The 15,333-nt window shown below is 43.7% G+C and overlaps 1 protein-coding gene across 2 annotated transcripts in view; it reads right to left on the bottom strand.

Annotated features, from left to right (window-relative positions):
• Positions 1 to 15,333, bottom strand: part of ASTN2 (astrotactin 2) — a 664,383-nt gene that overhangs the window by 300,884 nt on the left and 348,166 nt on the right. For both annotated transcript variants that reach the window (XM_081896297.1, XM_081896298.1), the window contains exon 7: positions 11,398 to 11,565. In XM_081896297.1, coding sequence (XP_081752423.1) covers positions 11,398 to 11,565 — 168 coding nt within the window. The remainder of the gene's footprint in view (positions 1 to 11,397; positions 11,566 to 15,333) is intronic.

Genomic DNA, 15,333 nt, shown 5'->3' with positions numbered 1-15,333 from the left:
TGTTGATTTTTCTTCTCCTTTCCCCTTCAGCTGACATTTTCTGTTGACAAAGCACCAAGCTAGGGCAAGTTTTAAGCACAGTTGGCATAAAGAAGATTGAGGGCCTCTTTGCATAACTCCCCATCACATATGTTCCAGTAGCTCCAGCTATTCCTATTTATCAGGGACAGCTCCAATTTGATCACTATCTCTGGTTTATCTTTTGGAAGATACCTTGTCAATATTTTGTTAGTGTGACTTGCCATTCCTCAGATATATTTATTTGTTTATAAAAGTATTTTTATACTGTCATATTTTAAAATGCCATATACCGCTTTAACTGTCTTAGAATTCTTTCTCCTTTTTAACTGTGGACACGTTTGCCACTCTGGACTCCTTCAGCAGAAATTTCAATTCAATAAATGAATAAATATTAAAAAAAATAGTAAGGCAGGGTAAAAAAAAAACAAATACTGTACCATTAAAAAAATAACCACAATGCATATAATAATTAAAATGACTGGCTAATAAATTTAAACAGCTGCAGAAGTCTGTTAGCCACCTGCCCCATCTGCCCCATCAACAATCCAGTTGCTGCAGTCCCATATAAAGTGTATTGCATACAAATGGCAAAGTAATCCCAATCCAGACACAGTGGTACCTTGGGTTAAGAACTTAATTTGTTCCGGAAGTCCGTACTTATCGCTGCACGATTTCTGTTCTCATCCTGAAGCAAAGTTCTTAACCCAAGGTACTATTTCTGGGTTAGCGGAGTCTGTAACCTGAAGCGTATGTAACCTGAAGCGTATGTAACCCGAAGTACCACTGTATGACTACTGCAGGCCTACCAGACAAAGCTGGTAAAAGGCCCTCCTAGTTATGAGAGGTCACCTAGGTCTATTATGACAACCCCACCCCCAGCCTTAGAAGGAGTCCAACCCCAACCATAAAAGAAAACTGTCCAGATTTCAGTTCCAAACCCTAAGCCCCTAACAGTTAGGTGGCACACCTGGGAAATGAATGCATTGTATCTCAAGTGCATACAGAAAGAGTGCTGCTGGATCAGACCAAAGGCCCCTCCTAGTAGCCCAGCATCCTCTTGTCACAGTGGCCAAAGGCATGCATCCTATCTCTAGTGTACATGAATGTGCATGCATAGTCATCAACCCCAAAAACAATGCAGTCCTGGACAATGCCCAGCCTAAACTTCCATGTACTGCAATTTCCAGAATGTATTTTCAACTGTCACCAACAGATTGTAGGCAACCATGCTTATCAAATGTATCTTTCTTTAGCCAAAAGAGCAAACACCTTTATTGGGCTTTATTGGGCAGAGTAGATTATATCAATACTGCAGAGTTAGTAAATGCTACTGAGTGCAGCAGATGGAACAGAACTTTCAGGCTATGGGTAGTGGTGGCAGCGACAGGCATAACCGGCATGAGAACTGAGCTATCCCAGTCTTGAACTTGTTTTCATTTGAGAAATGGTGGAAGGTATGCAAATGCCTCCCTTCGCCTAGCTAAAGAAGGAAGATGCACAGATTGAAAGCTGCTTCCACTAAGGAAGTACAGTGGTACCTCAGGTTACAAATACTTCGGGTTACAGACTCCACTAACCCGGAGGTAGTGCCTCGGGTTAAGAACTTTGCTTCAGGATGAGAACAGAAATCATGCTCTGGCGGCGCGGCGGCAGCAGGAGGCCCCATTAGCTAAAGTGGTATCTCAGGTTAAGAACAGTTTCAGGTTAAGAACGGACCTCCAGAACGAATTAAATTTGTAACCAGAGGTACCACTGTAATACAGTCTGATAAACTTGCTCTTATGATCATCGGGTTCCATAAAATCTCTCACTGGGATTAGGTAAGCATCTTTTGTTGCCAAAGATAAGTGAAATGGGTTCATCTGCTGGACATCTTTCTTTTCTTTTCTTTCACTGAGGGGGAAAAAGTCCTGTAAAGGAGGGGAGGGGAAAATAAGAGGAGCTAATGATGTGCTAAATTGCAACAGCACCTTCATAAAATATTCACCGTCTTAAACATGTCTAATATTAAAGATTAAATGTCCTGGGATTTGTCCTAGCGACTCCAGAGGCCTGATTTATGATCTGCCAGAAGCCGCTAACTTTGTGATTCATGATGCAAGGTTTCAAATTGTAACCTTTCCAAAAAGAAGTGGGGGGTGGACCGAGGAAGGGTTGGCTGTTCCCTACTTGGGAGGAACTGTTCTTTCCTGGGGTAGGGAGGGAGAACTTAAAGGGATGGCCCACATTTAATGCTCTTTTTTTTTTTTTTTTTTAGGAACTTGAACACAAGTGGAAAGAAGCATTAATAAGTCATTTTCTTCGTACAGTGCTTAGCATGCAAGTTTCTTACTGCCTGGATCATTAATTCCTCACTCTTATTGCATAACAAATATGTGTTCTGCAATCATGCAGCATTTTAAAAAAGGGGTCGTGAAAGTGTAATGGCAAAGAAAGGGGACCTTTGTCCTGATGTCAGATAATTTTTGGCTCCATGGACTTTTGTTTCAGCCTCCCTACCACACTCCCTGCAGAGTTGTTTTAGGTTTTAGCTCATATAGTGTGCACAGTGCAGGGTTGACACCTTTGGTTGGGTAAAATAAGGAACAGGTCAGGCAAAATATGGGACAAGTTGAGGGGGTGGGGAAGAATTAGGAGGCTAAAAATTACTTGGTGCAGAAATGACTTCAAAGTCATTTTGTTGTTTCCAATGTTGGTCACATCCACAGAGTGGACTCAATGGCATTTCTGGATCTGAGTTAGCAATGCACATTAATTTCAATAATTCACATCCTCCCCACCTGCTGGATTTCTGCCTGCAAGAAGTATGGTAAAACCCCACCAAAGAGAGGTGGTAAAGGGACCCCTGACCATTAGGTCCAGTCGTGGCCGACTCTGGGGTTGCGGCGCTCATCTCGCTTTATTGGCCAAGGGAGCCAGCGTACAGCTTCCAGGTCATGTGGCCAGCATGACTAAGCTGTTTCTGGTGAACTAGAACAGTGCACGGAAATGCCGTTTACCTTCCCGCCGGAGCGGTATCTATTTATCTACTTGCACTTTGACGTGCTTTTGAACTGCTAGGTTGGCAGGAGCAGGGACCGAGCAATGGGAGCTCACCCTGTCGCGGGGATTCGAACTGTCGACCTTCTGATCAGCAAGTCCTAGGCTCTGTGGTTTAACCCACAGCGTCACCCACGTCCAAGTGAGGAGGAGATAGCAACAAATTCTGTTTCTCTTCCTAGGAGAGCTTTGCCTCCAATATCCCTTTCCATATATATAGCTGCTAATGCCAGTTCATTCACACACATGTATGCATCATAATCAGAGAAGTCCATTCAACCACCAGGGTTACATCTTTTCTTGTCACCTATTTGAGGCATTTTAAAAAGAACTCATGGAACGCGGGTGGCGCTGTGGGTTAAACCACAGAGCCTAGGGCTTGCTGATCAGAAGGTCAGTGGTTCGAATCCCCATGATGGGGTGAGCTCCGGTTGCTCCATCCCAGCTCCTGCCAACCTAGCAGTTCAAAAGCACGTCAAAGTGCAAATAGATAAATAGATACCACTCCGGCGGGAAGGTAAACGGCGTTTCCGTGCGCTGCTCTGGTTCGCCAGAGGCGGCTTAGTCATGCTGGCCACATGACCCGGAAGCTGTACGCCGGCTCCCTCAGCCAATAAAGCGAGATGAGCGCCGCAACCCCAGAGTTGGTCACGACTGGACCTTTACCTTTTACTAAAAAGAACTCATCTGTTATCTATAGGCATTCATGGAATCATAGAACTGTACAGCTGGAAGGGACCCTGGGGATCATCTAGTTCAACCTCTTGCAGTGCAGGAATCTTAACTAAGGCACCATTCAAAGCACTCTTATACCACTTTAACAGTCTTGGAGACCCCCTGTTGCTTTCCCAGAGATATAATTCCCAGAATCCTCTGGGAAGAAGGATTGCTATCCCACTGTTCTTTCTCAGGTAGCAAAATGTCTTGGGCCAACCCAGTCCTGCCTTTTTGAATATTTGTTTTAAAAACCCACAACCAAATCTAGCAATTCTAGGTGGCATGTGCCATCATAAGAGATGCATTTAGTTCTGTGTGTGAGAAGGGGAGGAAAAATCTTTCGAAAACAATTAATTGGCAGGATTAATAAAGGACACCTGATCAGTGATCACTCGTATTCATATGCACCAGAGCTGCTGCTTCTGGGACACAATGCTTTAAACAAAAAGGTGGTGGATCAAAACAAAACAAGCCCCCATCCCCAAATGCTTGCTTACATGCTTCATCTTGCAAAGAAAGCAAAACAAAATGACTCCTTACTCAAGCTGCTTCTGACGCCCACATTCTCCCCTTCGAAAAGGCTGCTGCTCCACTATTGGCTAGTCTTGAGCATCAATCAGTTGGCTTTGGAGGGAAGCACAGACCCAACTTCCTAAGCACTTAGCAACTTCTAGTTGCGTGAGACAAGCAAGTTAGGGTGAGAGCACAAATGCCAATTTTATCTTTATAACTTCGAAAACAGGACAAATTGGAGGGCAAATGGGACAGGAGACTCTGTACCCCCAAAACGGGACAATCCCATTTTTTTAAGGTATGGGTGGCAACCCTAACTGCATGTGATGTGCTAGGTTTAGGCAGGGGACATAGGCTAGCTTGCTTGAAATCTGCCTGACTCCGACTGTACCATTCCACAGCATACAACCTCCAACACAGGTCACGGTTTCCAGTTCTCAATGATAATTGTTGTTGTTGTTGTTAATTTGTACTTTGATTGATATGCCCTCCAGCTGCAGAGACTCTGAGACTTTTCAGTGTCTCTCCTCTGACTGTCTGGGTGTGGCCTTGAACAGAGTCAGAGACCAGTCTTCCTTTCAGCTTTAGACCACACCTCTGGGGAAAGGGATCTCTCAGCTGAACTGCTAGCTTATGAGCCTTTTGCTCCCTGCAAAGATGACAATGTACTCAGTGGCATAGCATGGGGGGCCATGGCCCGGGGCACAATTTTGAAGGAGTGCAACCAGGTGCCCCACCAGAGGCTCTGTCAGTGGAGGTTGGCTTGTGCCCAGCTGTGGCAGCTCCAGTTAGAGGCCGAGCAGCTCCACCCTTAGGACAAGCCTGACCCAGGGATGGAGAGAGGCTGCAGTGAGCTATGAAGCTGCCAAACTGCTACCCTGTGCCTGGCCGTGGCAGGGCAATGTTGCCACCATTCTCTTGTGCTGTGGCGTGCAAAGAAGCAGCACAGCTACCTCTAAGGTAGCCACAGTTCCACTCCCAGGTGTGCCCTGGGTGTAATTTGCAAGAGGAGTCACAGCAGGTTCACTCCGTGCCCTGCCTCCCCCAAGGGAGCACCCTACATGCCCGCCCCAGACGGCATTTGCACACCCTCTGTCACTGAATGTACTCCCAAACATCTGTCCGAAATTGCCTTGCAAATCTAGGGCTGGGTAGGACTCAAATATGCAATTACGGTAATCAAATATATGCACATTCCCTTAGTTAGCTTAATGCAGCCAAATAATAAAATGTTTGTTTTCTGATAACAAAAAGGTGGTACTTTTAATAGTTCAAAACTCACCTCCAATTATAAGCAGCCACAGTTTTCTATCTCCACAGACCTGTATAATGAGCCTGACAGCTGGTTACATTGAATATTTACTGCAAGCTAACACGTCTGCCCCTACTATGTCATCCCTCAAATGGTACTCAGAGGTACACTCCCACTGAAGACTGAGGTTTACGGCAAGGTCTTTTGTGTGAAAAAAGAGACTGGAATCTTCAGCTGTTTCAAAATAGAGCAGGCAGGCTACTGATAGGCACCAGTTAGTACAGTGCTTTGTCACTTGCACTACTTTCCACTCCAAGGCCAATCAAAGCGCTGGTTTTAACCTTAAAAATCATAAATTGTTGTGGACTAGATTAATTGAATGGGGACACGGGTGGCACTGTGGTCTAAAGGTCGGTTCGAATCTGTTGCTCAGTCCCAGCTCCTGCCCACCTAGCAGTTCAAAAGCACATCAAAGTGCAAGTAGATAAATATGTACCGCTCCGGTGGGAAGGTAAACGGAATTTCCATGCACTGCTCTGGTTCACCAGAAGCGGCTTAGTCATGCTGGCCACGTGACCCGGAAGCTGTCTGCAGACAAACGCCAGCTCCCTCGGCCTAAAGAGCGAGATGAGCGCCGCAACCCCAGAGTCATCCGTGACTAGACCCAACAGTCACGGGTACTTTTACCTTTACCTTTAGCTTAATTGAAAGAGCACCTGTGGTTATATATTCCCACCCAGGCCTTAAGATCTTCATTGAAGGACCTTCTCCAGATTTCTCTGCCAGAAAAGCGTTTTTTCCCAGTGGTGGTGCCCTGTCTATGGAATGCCTTTCTGTGAGGGGTTGACTTGGAGCTCCCCTAGAGGACCTGCTTAGTGTAGCATTCATTCTGATTTACTTGCACAAAGCTTATTTATTGAGCAATTGCTCTGGTTTGATTGTGGGGAGGTTATGCAACAACAGGCATTCATGCAAACTTGCTTGCAGGGAGTTTATATGCCTTCCTGTTAAGACATTGTTCTTCCCACAGTTTTCTACGCATTTCCCTGTCACTTTCCTGAGCAAAGAAAATCTGTTTCTTCTTAAAAGTGGATTTGTTGCACTAACAACAAAACAACAACAACAGTGTGTGTATTATGGACACTGTGATAATGCAATATGTTTCACTGTTTTGTACTGTCTGGATTTAACAACAGCAGGAGTTTGCTTGAGAAACTTTGCATGACGCTTTAGGGTTTAAATATTTTGGATAAACAGCAGGATAGGTGGCAAGGAAATATAGCATAAGACTGTTAGACCAAAGATGCACCTCTGCTTCCTGCTATACCCAAACAGATGCCTCAGGGAAGCTGGTACGCAGGGCACAAAAGCAGCAGTCAAACATTGTTATTTTACCCCCTAGCAACTGGTATTCAGAGATGGACTGCCTTGGACCATGAGGTACTCCACTGCGCCACAATGGCTGATGCCCGTTTAAGAACCTCTTACCCCAATCCATAAATGTACTAAGCCCCTTTAGGGGGAAACCCTTTATGTCCACTTCATACCATATATAACTCTGTACTTTTCCATCATGCCCCACTCAATCATCTCTCCCCCTTCCCTAAACAAAGAAAAGAGAAAAAAAGGCCCAAACACCTTTTATATTTCTTTATTCCATGACAGCTGAAACTGAGGCTCTATAAACCTGAAAAAACAATAAAATTAGTGCTTCTAATACCCACAGCTAAAGCTTTTGCTCCAGGCTTCATTTTATGGGAAACTTCATTTCAGCAAACTAAAGATGGCAAGCTGTAACACAATTTCAACATTCTGCCTGGAGATTAATGGATCTCTGATGGCAGAATTTTCCTTCTTGCATTATACAAAATCCAAAGCCAAACTCAGTTAAAGCAACATGCATTCCCATCAGATACACTGAAGGTCAGGGGTCAAAGCAGCATCTCTTAAACACACACACACACACACACACACACACAATGACAGGACTTAATTGTTTTGTTCAGATACCAGAAAGGCTCAGAAATAATCAACTTTGTAATCTCAAAACATATTTGTGCTTCTTTTGAAGGGGACATAAGCACCTTTAGACATGTCTAAAGGGCTATGAAAATGTTTGGCTTGGTCCACACTATAAACAGCTTGAATGTGGAACACATTAGGATTACATGCATAAGGTTCCATGTCCATCCTGACATGGAAAGTCGGAAGGATTAAATAGCACACGTGTTGGGAACCTTAGGCCCAGGGGCCAAATGTACCCTTCCAGGCCTCTCCTTCTCCACAGGCCACACAGCCCTCTTCCATGACCACACCACTCACTAGGTCTGCTTCACATGCTGATGGATTTTCCCTGGCCATAATGTATCCTTGAACTCCCAAGGGTGTGTCTTATTTGCCTTTCTGGAGGACAGGAATGTGTGTTTGTGTGTAGAAAATAGCCTACTCTGCAAAGGCATAGTTTATATACACTGCCTCACACACTTTTGCCTCTGTGACTGCCCACCACTGGAGCATGGTCCTCAGAAGGTTGCTAGGAAGAAATGACAGACCTTAGACTTAAAGGTGTTACCCAACTCTGGGAGAGCCAGTGATGGTAAAGAGATTTGCCCTGGAAAGCCGTCGCCTCTCAGAAAGGGCTAGACAGACCTTATTTAAGGCAGCTGCTTCTGTTTTCCTGCTCCCAAACTCTTATAGCAACTGGTGGCGTTGCATAGGTGTAGCCAACATCTTCACAAGATGTGATTACCCTTACCTCTGATGAAAATGGCATGGACACAACCCCCTGGACCTGCCAACTCCTCTGTGCTTTTTTGCTACTGTTTTGGTTGAGGATAAGCAACTCAAAAACAAACCCTCCAAATCCCAGCAGATATTGCTGTTTGGATGATGTCACACACAATTTCCTGTGTCAGGGGCTTGGAAGAGGCTACATGCTGCAGATGTGTTTGGAAGGGACAAATTTGTGTCTGTAGCAAGGATATGCTCTATGAATTCAGCAAGGCCCCTTTAGATCATTCCCAAACCATCATGATGCAATGTTAATTTCCCCCAAGGAATCATGGCATGAGGCCAAAACTTGCTATTGGTCCTGAAATCCATCCCTCTGCATGCATCCTGACCTCTGTTCTTCATTGCCATCCAAGATCTGCAAACCAAGCTGTGCTTCTGTGTTTCAATATGCAAGCCACCGCAGTCCATGAACCAGATTGCTGCCAGCAGCTCAGAGTGCCATTTGCACAGCCAGGAGCCCAAAGGAGCACCAGTAAAACGAACAAATGTGTTCCCTGTATCTGCACTATTGGTTGCCTAAAAGAATGAAGCCACAAAGGTCTCCAAGATCCATAAGCATGCAAAGAAAGCTGCAGATTGATTGATCCTCTCCCAAGAGCCTACAAACTATTAACTGAATGTCAGAGGAACAATTTCTTAGTCTGCTATCCAAAGGAAATCAGAAATTGTTAAGCCTGTGATAAGGCTGTTTGGTGCCTTCTGCCACCCATGCCACAAGGGTGGTGAGACCTGAACCAGTCATCTTTGGATCTCTGTGTGGCTGTCCCATTTGATAACAGCACCCATTATAAACCATGAAAGACCATTGAGCAAAAGGATCCCCTTGTTCTCCTGGGCAGCACAAAGCTGTCTTTGGGGAACAGGCCTATTGGATAGTTGTCTCAGCAGTAGAGGTTCAAGTTTAAAGTGGGTTGTTTTCCCATTTATACTTCTTCCCAGATGCTCTTTGTAATTTTGTTTACATGCCAACATTATTTACATGCTTATTATTAGCAACACTAATGTATCCCACCCTTCTGGTGCAAATACACCACTCAGGGCAGCACAGCTTACAACAGTAAATAAAATAAATACCAAAGTAAACAGGCATTAAGGGACGTGGGTGGCACTGTGGGTTAAACCAGAGCCTAGGACTTGCTGATCAGAAGGTTGGCGGTTCAAATCCTCACGACGGGGTGAGCTCCCGTTGCTCTGTCCCAGCTCCTGCCAACTTAGCAGTTTGAAAGCATTTCAAAGTGCAAGTAGATAAATAGGTACTGCTCCGGCGGGAAGGTAAACGGCTTTTCCATGTGCAGCTCTGGTTCGCCAGAAGCGGCTTAGTCATGGCGGCCACATGACCCGGAAGCTGTACGCCGGCTCCCTCGGCCAATAAAGCGAGATGAGCTCCACAACCCCAGAGTCGGCCACAACTGGACCTAATGGTCAGGGATCCCTTTACCTTTACCAAGCAGGCATTACAGAAGCGAAACCATATTGGGAGGGGTGCGGCTGCACATGCCAGCCCTGCCTCCTCAGGCTCTGACCTTTCCGCATCTGGACGGGGTTTGTAAATCTGTCCACTTGAACCCTGCTTGATCAAGGTTTCCAGTTCCCTTAAAAGTGTATTCACTTTTAATTGGTTAAAACCAAATTATTATCTCCCCCCCCCCAAGGTTCAATTCAGCATTGCACAAGTGGTGTCCTGCAAAAAGAGCTCCCTTCCTCTCCACCCCAAACCTCCCCCAAAATCCTGCTCCAGAGGATCTCCTTGAGGGGCTAGGAGAGAAAGGGCAAGTTACACTATGGGGAGTAGGATAAGCCAAGTAAAGTCTCCAGCTTTATCTATTTAGTTTTTAGCACTTTTTTTTAAGACACAAGAAGCTTTACCAGAACTAAGGCAGCTTGCCTTTCTACTCAAGTGTCCTTTGGACATTACAGCAATGGCACAGGAACTGTTTTATTGTGGGTTCATCCCATGGTGTTCCTGAACAAGCCTTTGTACAATTTAAATTAAGTCTTTGTACAATTGTTCAGGCCTCTACCATGAAGACACCATACACCCAGGACTGTGGAAAGACTGTCAAGTGAAAAGGACCCATGTGTCCATTAAGCAGGTCTTTAAGCTAAAACTGTGTTGTGAGTTAGGGAAAGAAGTTTCCACTCTGCCAGTGCAACATCTAAACCAGCATCTTCATTAAGAAAGCATCCATGGCAGCTTTTTTCAGAATTCATCGGGGGGAACTGACAATTCAAACTCCTCTTTGCATGGGCTGTTCCCAACCTGTCTTCAAAGTGAATCTGTCCAGAGCTTCCAACTAGGAAATTTAGAAGTCGTCCAACCCCCCCCCCCCGCCACCTTATTCACTGCTTGTAGGGGACCCCGTAGGTTTGCAAATATATCACCAAGTGAAGGACAAGGTGTCCACAACAGTGATTCATAGTACACACACAAACAAAACTCACTGCAATCAACTGAATGCAACCAACTATACCCTGGGCTCCCCAATCTCTTACATCAATGAAAACTAATAAATGAATAGATGAAGAACATATCCATGTGATGCTGACACAACCCCCCCAAACACTATGCAAAAGAAGGGAAAGTGTTGCCTCCACTTCTGTCTCCCCTCTCTCTTCCCCTAAATTTTTCTCTCCCTCATCCTCACAATGCCTATGACAGCAATGTATCACACCAAATGTAACTGACCTGTAGACAGAACTATGTGAACTGATAAACAGAGATATTATGTGTTATGCATGAAAATCTTTCAATAAAAACATATTTTACGTGATTCATAGCACTTGTGAATAGAAGACAAAATGTCAGAAGCCTAGGAAGATTTCCCTAGACCAGCCATAAGAAAAGAGGGTTGCAGAAACCACACACCCCTCTTATTGCAGTGGTTCTCAAAGTAATGTCTCTCTCATTTTTATACAGTCTCTTGTGGCTCATACCATAGCTGTCAACTTTTCCCATTTCTTACGAGGAATCCTATTCGGAATAAGGAAATTTCCCTTTTTTAAAAAAGGGAAAAGTTGACAGCTATGGTTCATACCATAACCCCAACCATGTTTCCACTTACCAGTCTCCTGATCACACAGCTGCTCACATGCATCTGTAGTCCTCTGTCCACAGAGATCCCTCACCCAAGGCGACGTGGCATTGATTTGATAATAAAGAGAGAGCTTTGCCGGGTTCAGCCAGTCAGAGATGTCCAAATAACTTCCTTCACTGACAACAAAACTGCTCCCTGCAAGTGCAAGCGGTAACCACAGAAAGCAGAGCAAATGTTAGTTTGATAATAAGTCAGCAACCAGGCTGTAGATCCCAAACAACATGATCCTAGGAAGATCAAATAAATAAATAATGAGCCTCTGAACATTCCTTGCGCATGGAGTGCTACTGCCACTGTAGATAATAGTGAGGTGGTAGACTGGTTGTCTGAGTTGGTATGTGTTCTTCTCCTACAGACCATTCCCTGCTTTGCAGATAGAACAGGGACAAAAGAGTGACCACTGGCAGCTCCCAGTTTAGTAGAAGCCAAAAAGGATTCCCCAGATGTGCAAAACTAGAAAGCTGCTTTCTAGCTGTTTTAAGGGGTTATCAGGTGGTAAAGGTATGTGTAGTTTGTAACTTCTACGCACGCTTCCTCAGAGATGCAGCAACCTGGCAGGGTGACAGGTCTTAGAAAGATCTTTAGTAATAACATTGGCCAGAAACTGGAACTTTTGCAAACCCTGAACTCCATACAGAGTGGGAAATTGTTTGTAGGTGGAAATTAATGAACAAAGAACATAAAAGAGTTCACAAAATAATGGGAGTTGCTATTATATCTCATTATAGAACACTATTGCCTAGAACAGTGGTTCCCAATTAGCTAATTACAGAGGACCCCGTATTTTTCAAAAGCTAAGCCATGGACCCCTTACTTTTGAAAATTTTGATAACTCTATGGTAGTTACCTGTGCAAAGCAATAAAATGTAGGGCAGGCCCTAATAAGCAAAGGATTTTAGAAATACTAAAAACAGACCATAAAATTTGTGATATTAAAACACAAAAAAGATTTAGTGGGGGGGATTTAATTCACTGTGCAATTAACAAGATAAGTGAGTTCCCTGGCAGGGGATGATACCGTAGACCCCCTGAGTGTGTTCTGCAGACTCCCAGGGGTCTCCGGACCCCTAATTGGGAACCACTAGCCTAGAAAATGTCCATTTGTGGGCCAACAGGTTGTCTTACCTTAGTGGGGGGGGTTTAAAGTGTCTTTCCCGCATGGGCTGGTGGGAATATGCATCTTCTAATTAGGCAAATCGATTTTCAGTTGAGCCCAATCATTTTCTTATCTAGCGTCTGAAGCCCAACATCACTTTGGGGATTTTGTGAATGCCAAGGTTCTCATTAACTCTGATTTCCAATTACATTGATTATAAGGCTGTTTTCACAATTTTGCTGCAGAGATCAGAGGTGACTGGGACAAGGGAGAGATATTGCCATAATGCCACATTTTGCAAAAAAATTACATCATGGAAACCACTAAAAACTGGGAAAGGATTTTTTGGAACAGCTTGAGAAGCCGGGAAAACTTTAAGAGACAAAAACAAAGGAACTAATTGAGATGGTTAACACTGGCCCAGACCTCCAATTACCTTGAAGTTTTATGGCAGAAACCTAGGACTTTAAAAAAAATAATGGTTTTTATTTCATAAACTTTTCAGAAGCCAACCCCCACCCACCCCCCACAAACTTCTGCTTTTGAATGACCAGGCTAGTTCCTGCAGATGGAATGGCCAGCTCAGACGCAGGTTAATTTGTTTTATTTAAAATATTTGACATCCCATGTCACTATCCAAGGGGCACAGCATCAACAGTACACCAGAGATGAAAAAGGGCAGAATGTAGGGAGTTGCCTATTATCCCAAACACTCTCTGAAATAATAGGGTCTTAATTGACTTTATTTTGTGCCTGCTTGCTCGCTTGCATTTATATCCCACATTGCCCGTAAGGAGCTCAATTACATACAAGGTCATCTCCACCCCACCACCCCATTTTATTCTCTCAACAACACTGTGAGGTAGGTTATGCTGAAAATGTTGTGTGGCTGGCCTAAGGTCACCCAGTGAACTTCATGGCGGAGCACAGATTTGAAGCCCTGGCTTAGTCCAATATACCCACAAAACAATGCTGGTGTTCACATATAATTCTAATACAAGGTGTGTGGTTTGTTTAAACCATAAAGTGTACATGCATAAATCTGTTTTGTTTCTCTTCTTTTCTATTCAGGTGCAACAAACCATGTGAATTGGCATGACAACTGAGCTGGCATTCTTCGTTTGTTTCTCTCACCGCAAACCATGATGCATTTGTCCTTGGTTTCCCGTTTGGTTATAACTGAGGAGTGAAAGGGGAATGCTTGAGCAGAGTGCACCAGAATTTGCATTTTATGATTTAAACAAATAACATATGTTGGTTTAGCATTATGTGCACATATGGTAAGGAATAAGTTTCATTACCAAGATGCCATCACAGAAGAACCTGCCTTGTGCAGCCACTAGTCACAGCAACATGGCAAACAGGAGATTGTGCAAACCTGGACCTCTGAAGATTATCTTAATGAATGAACAATTCCCTTCTGTAGACTAGAAACATTTTATGCAATAAGAAGACTGTCTACAAAGCTTCAAACTTCATTGCAGATGTGACAGTCCCCCACTTACCTTCTTATATTTCAGTTTTTAGCCAATAAGAAAAGGAGCCCATGGATAAAATGTGTAGGGTATCCAATAATGTATCTTTCAAAACAATGAGTGTCATTCAGAAGTACAGACCTGATTATAATTGCTTTCAGTAGCAAAGTACCAGTGGCAGATTGTGCCTAAGCCACCAACAGACCAAGTGATGGCTAGCACAGGAAAAAAAAAATATATATTTTGGGTGTGGTAGATAGCAAAAAGGCTTCTTCTTCAAAGAAATTGGGTGTCTGCACAGCCTCCAGCATACCTGATTCTTAGTTGTACAAGAGTTCACAGAGAGACATAGTCATTGTTTGTTTTGTTTTATTATTCCTTCCCCTCCCTCTCTCTAGTCCCACATTTATATCAAAGCATAGCTGGCTACAGCAGCTTCAGAAGTTCAATTGCCTCATCCAGAGGACTTCATCAAAGTTCGGTGAGCCTGTTTAAAGCTTCTACAATAAAGGCTTGAAATTTTGACTTTAAAAAATGTGTGTGGGTCCCCCCCCCCGCCAAGTAAAATCGGATGAAACAGCCCCAGACTTTGTTCTTTTCTCTTGTTAAATATCTTTAGAGCCCAAAATACTTGGCAGCATTTCCTTTTCTTCTCCGCCCCATTCTTCTCCCCGCTCCTTTAATATCCTTCAATATATATGTAATTGCACTTCCAAAAGCAACTTAAATAAAATGTTGTTTTCTTTTGTTTCCTTTAGCTTATTTACTGTGCAAAACTATTTTCTGATATTTTATTAAAAAAAAAAAAAACAACCCAAAGATTTTTCTCACTTGAGGTTCTACAAGTCCACACACTAGGTGACATGTTCCTACCATTCCAATTTAGTAGTGATTCCTGCAATTTAGTAGTGATTCCCACGTAATGAGATATATTACATCAAGTGTGGGACAGGTGAAGACATGGCTGCAAAGGAACAACCAGGAAACTTTAAAATGCACTGCTTGGCAAGTATGGCTTGCATTCAGTACCTTTTAAATTTGGTGACAAATGCAAGCTCCATTGGTACTGGATCCATTCAGGATCTCCCAGCTGGAGATTTGCAGGTCTCCCAATATTGGTGAGAGGTGATTCCCTACAGTAAATTATCCTTAACAACATTGCAACCACTGCATTTTTAGATAGACTTTAGGAATATTATTTTGTCTTTATAACCTTCCAGGATGTATTGGTGTTTTTAATGATGCTTTCATGGGTGCATTCACTCATATTATTATGGCTTTGCATGTTTTGTACTGCCTTGATATACTTCTATGATTGTGCTGATTACAAAT

Source organism: Podarcis melisellensis (assembly GCF_964234715.1).
Source record: "Podarcis melisellensis genome assembly, chromosome: Z".
Classification (NCBI taxonomy): Eukaryota; Metazoa; Chordata; class Lepidosauria; order Squamata; family Lacertidae; genus Podarcis; species Podarcis melisellensis.
This window is presented reverse-complemented; position numbering and strand designations above follow the sequence as displayed.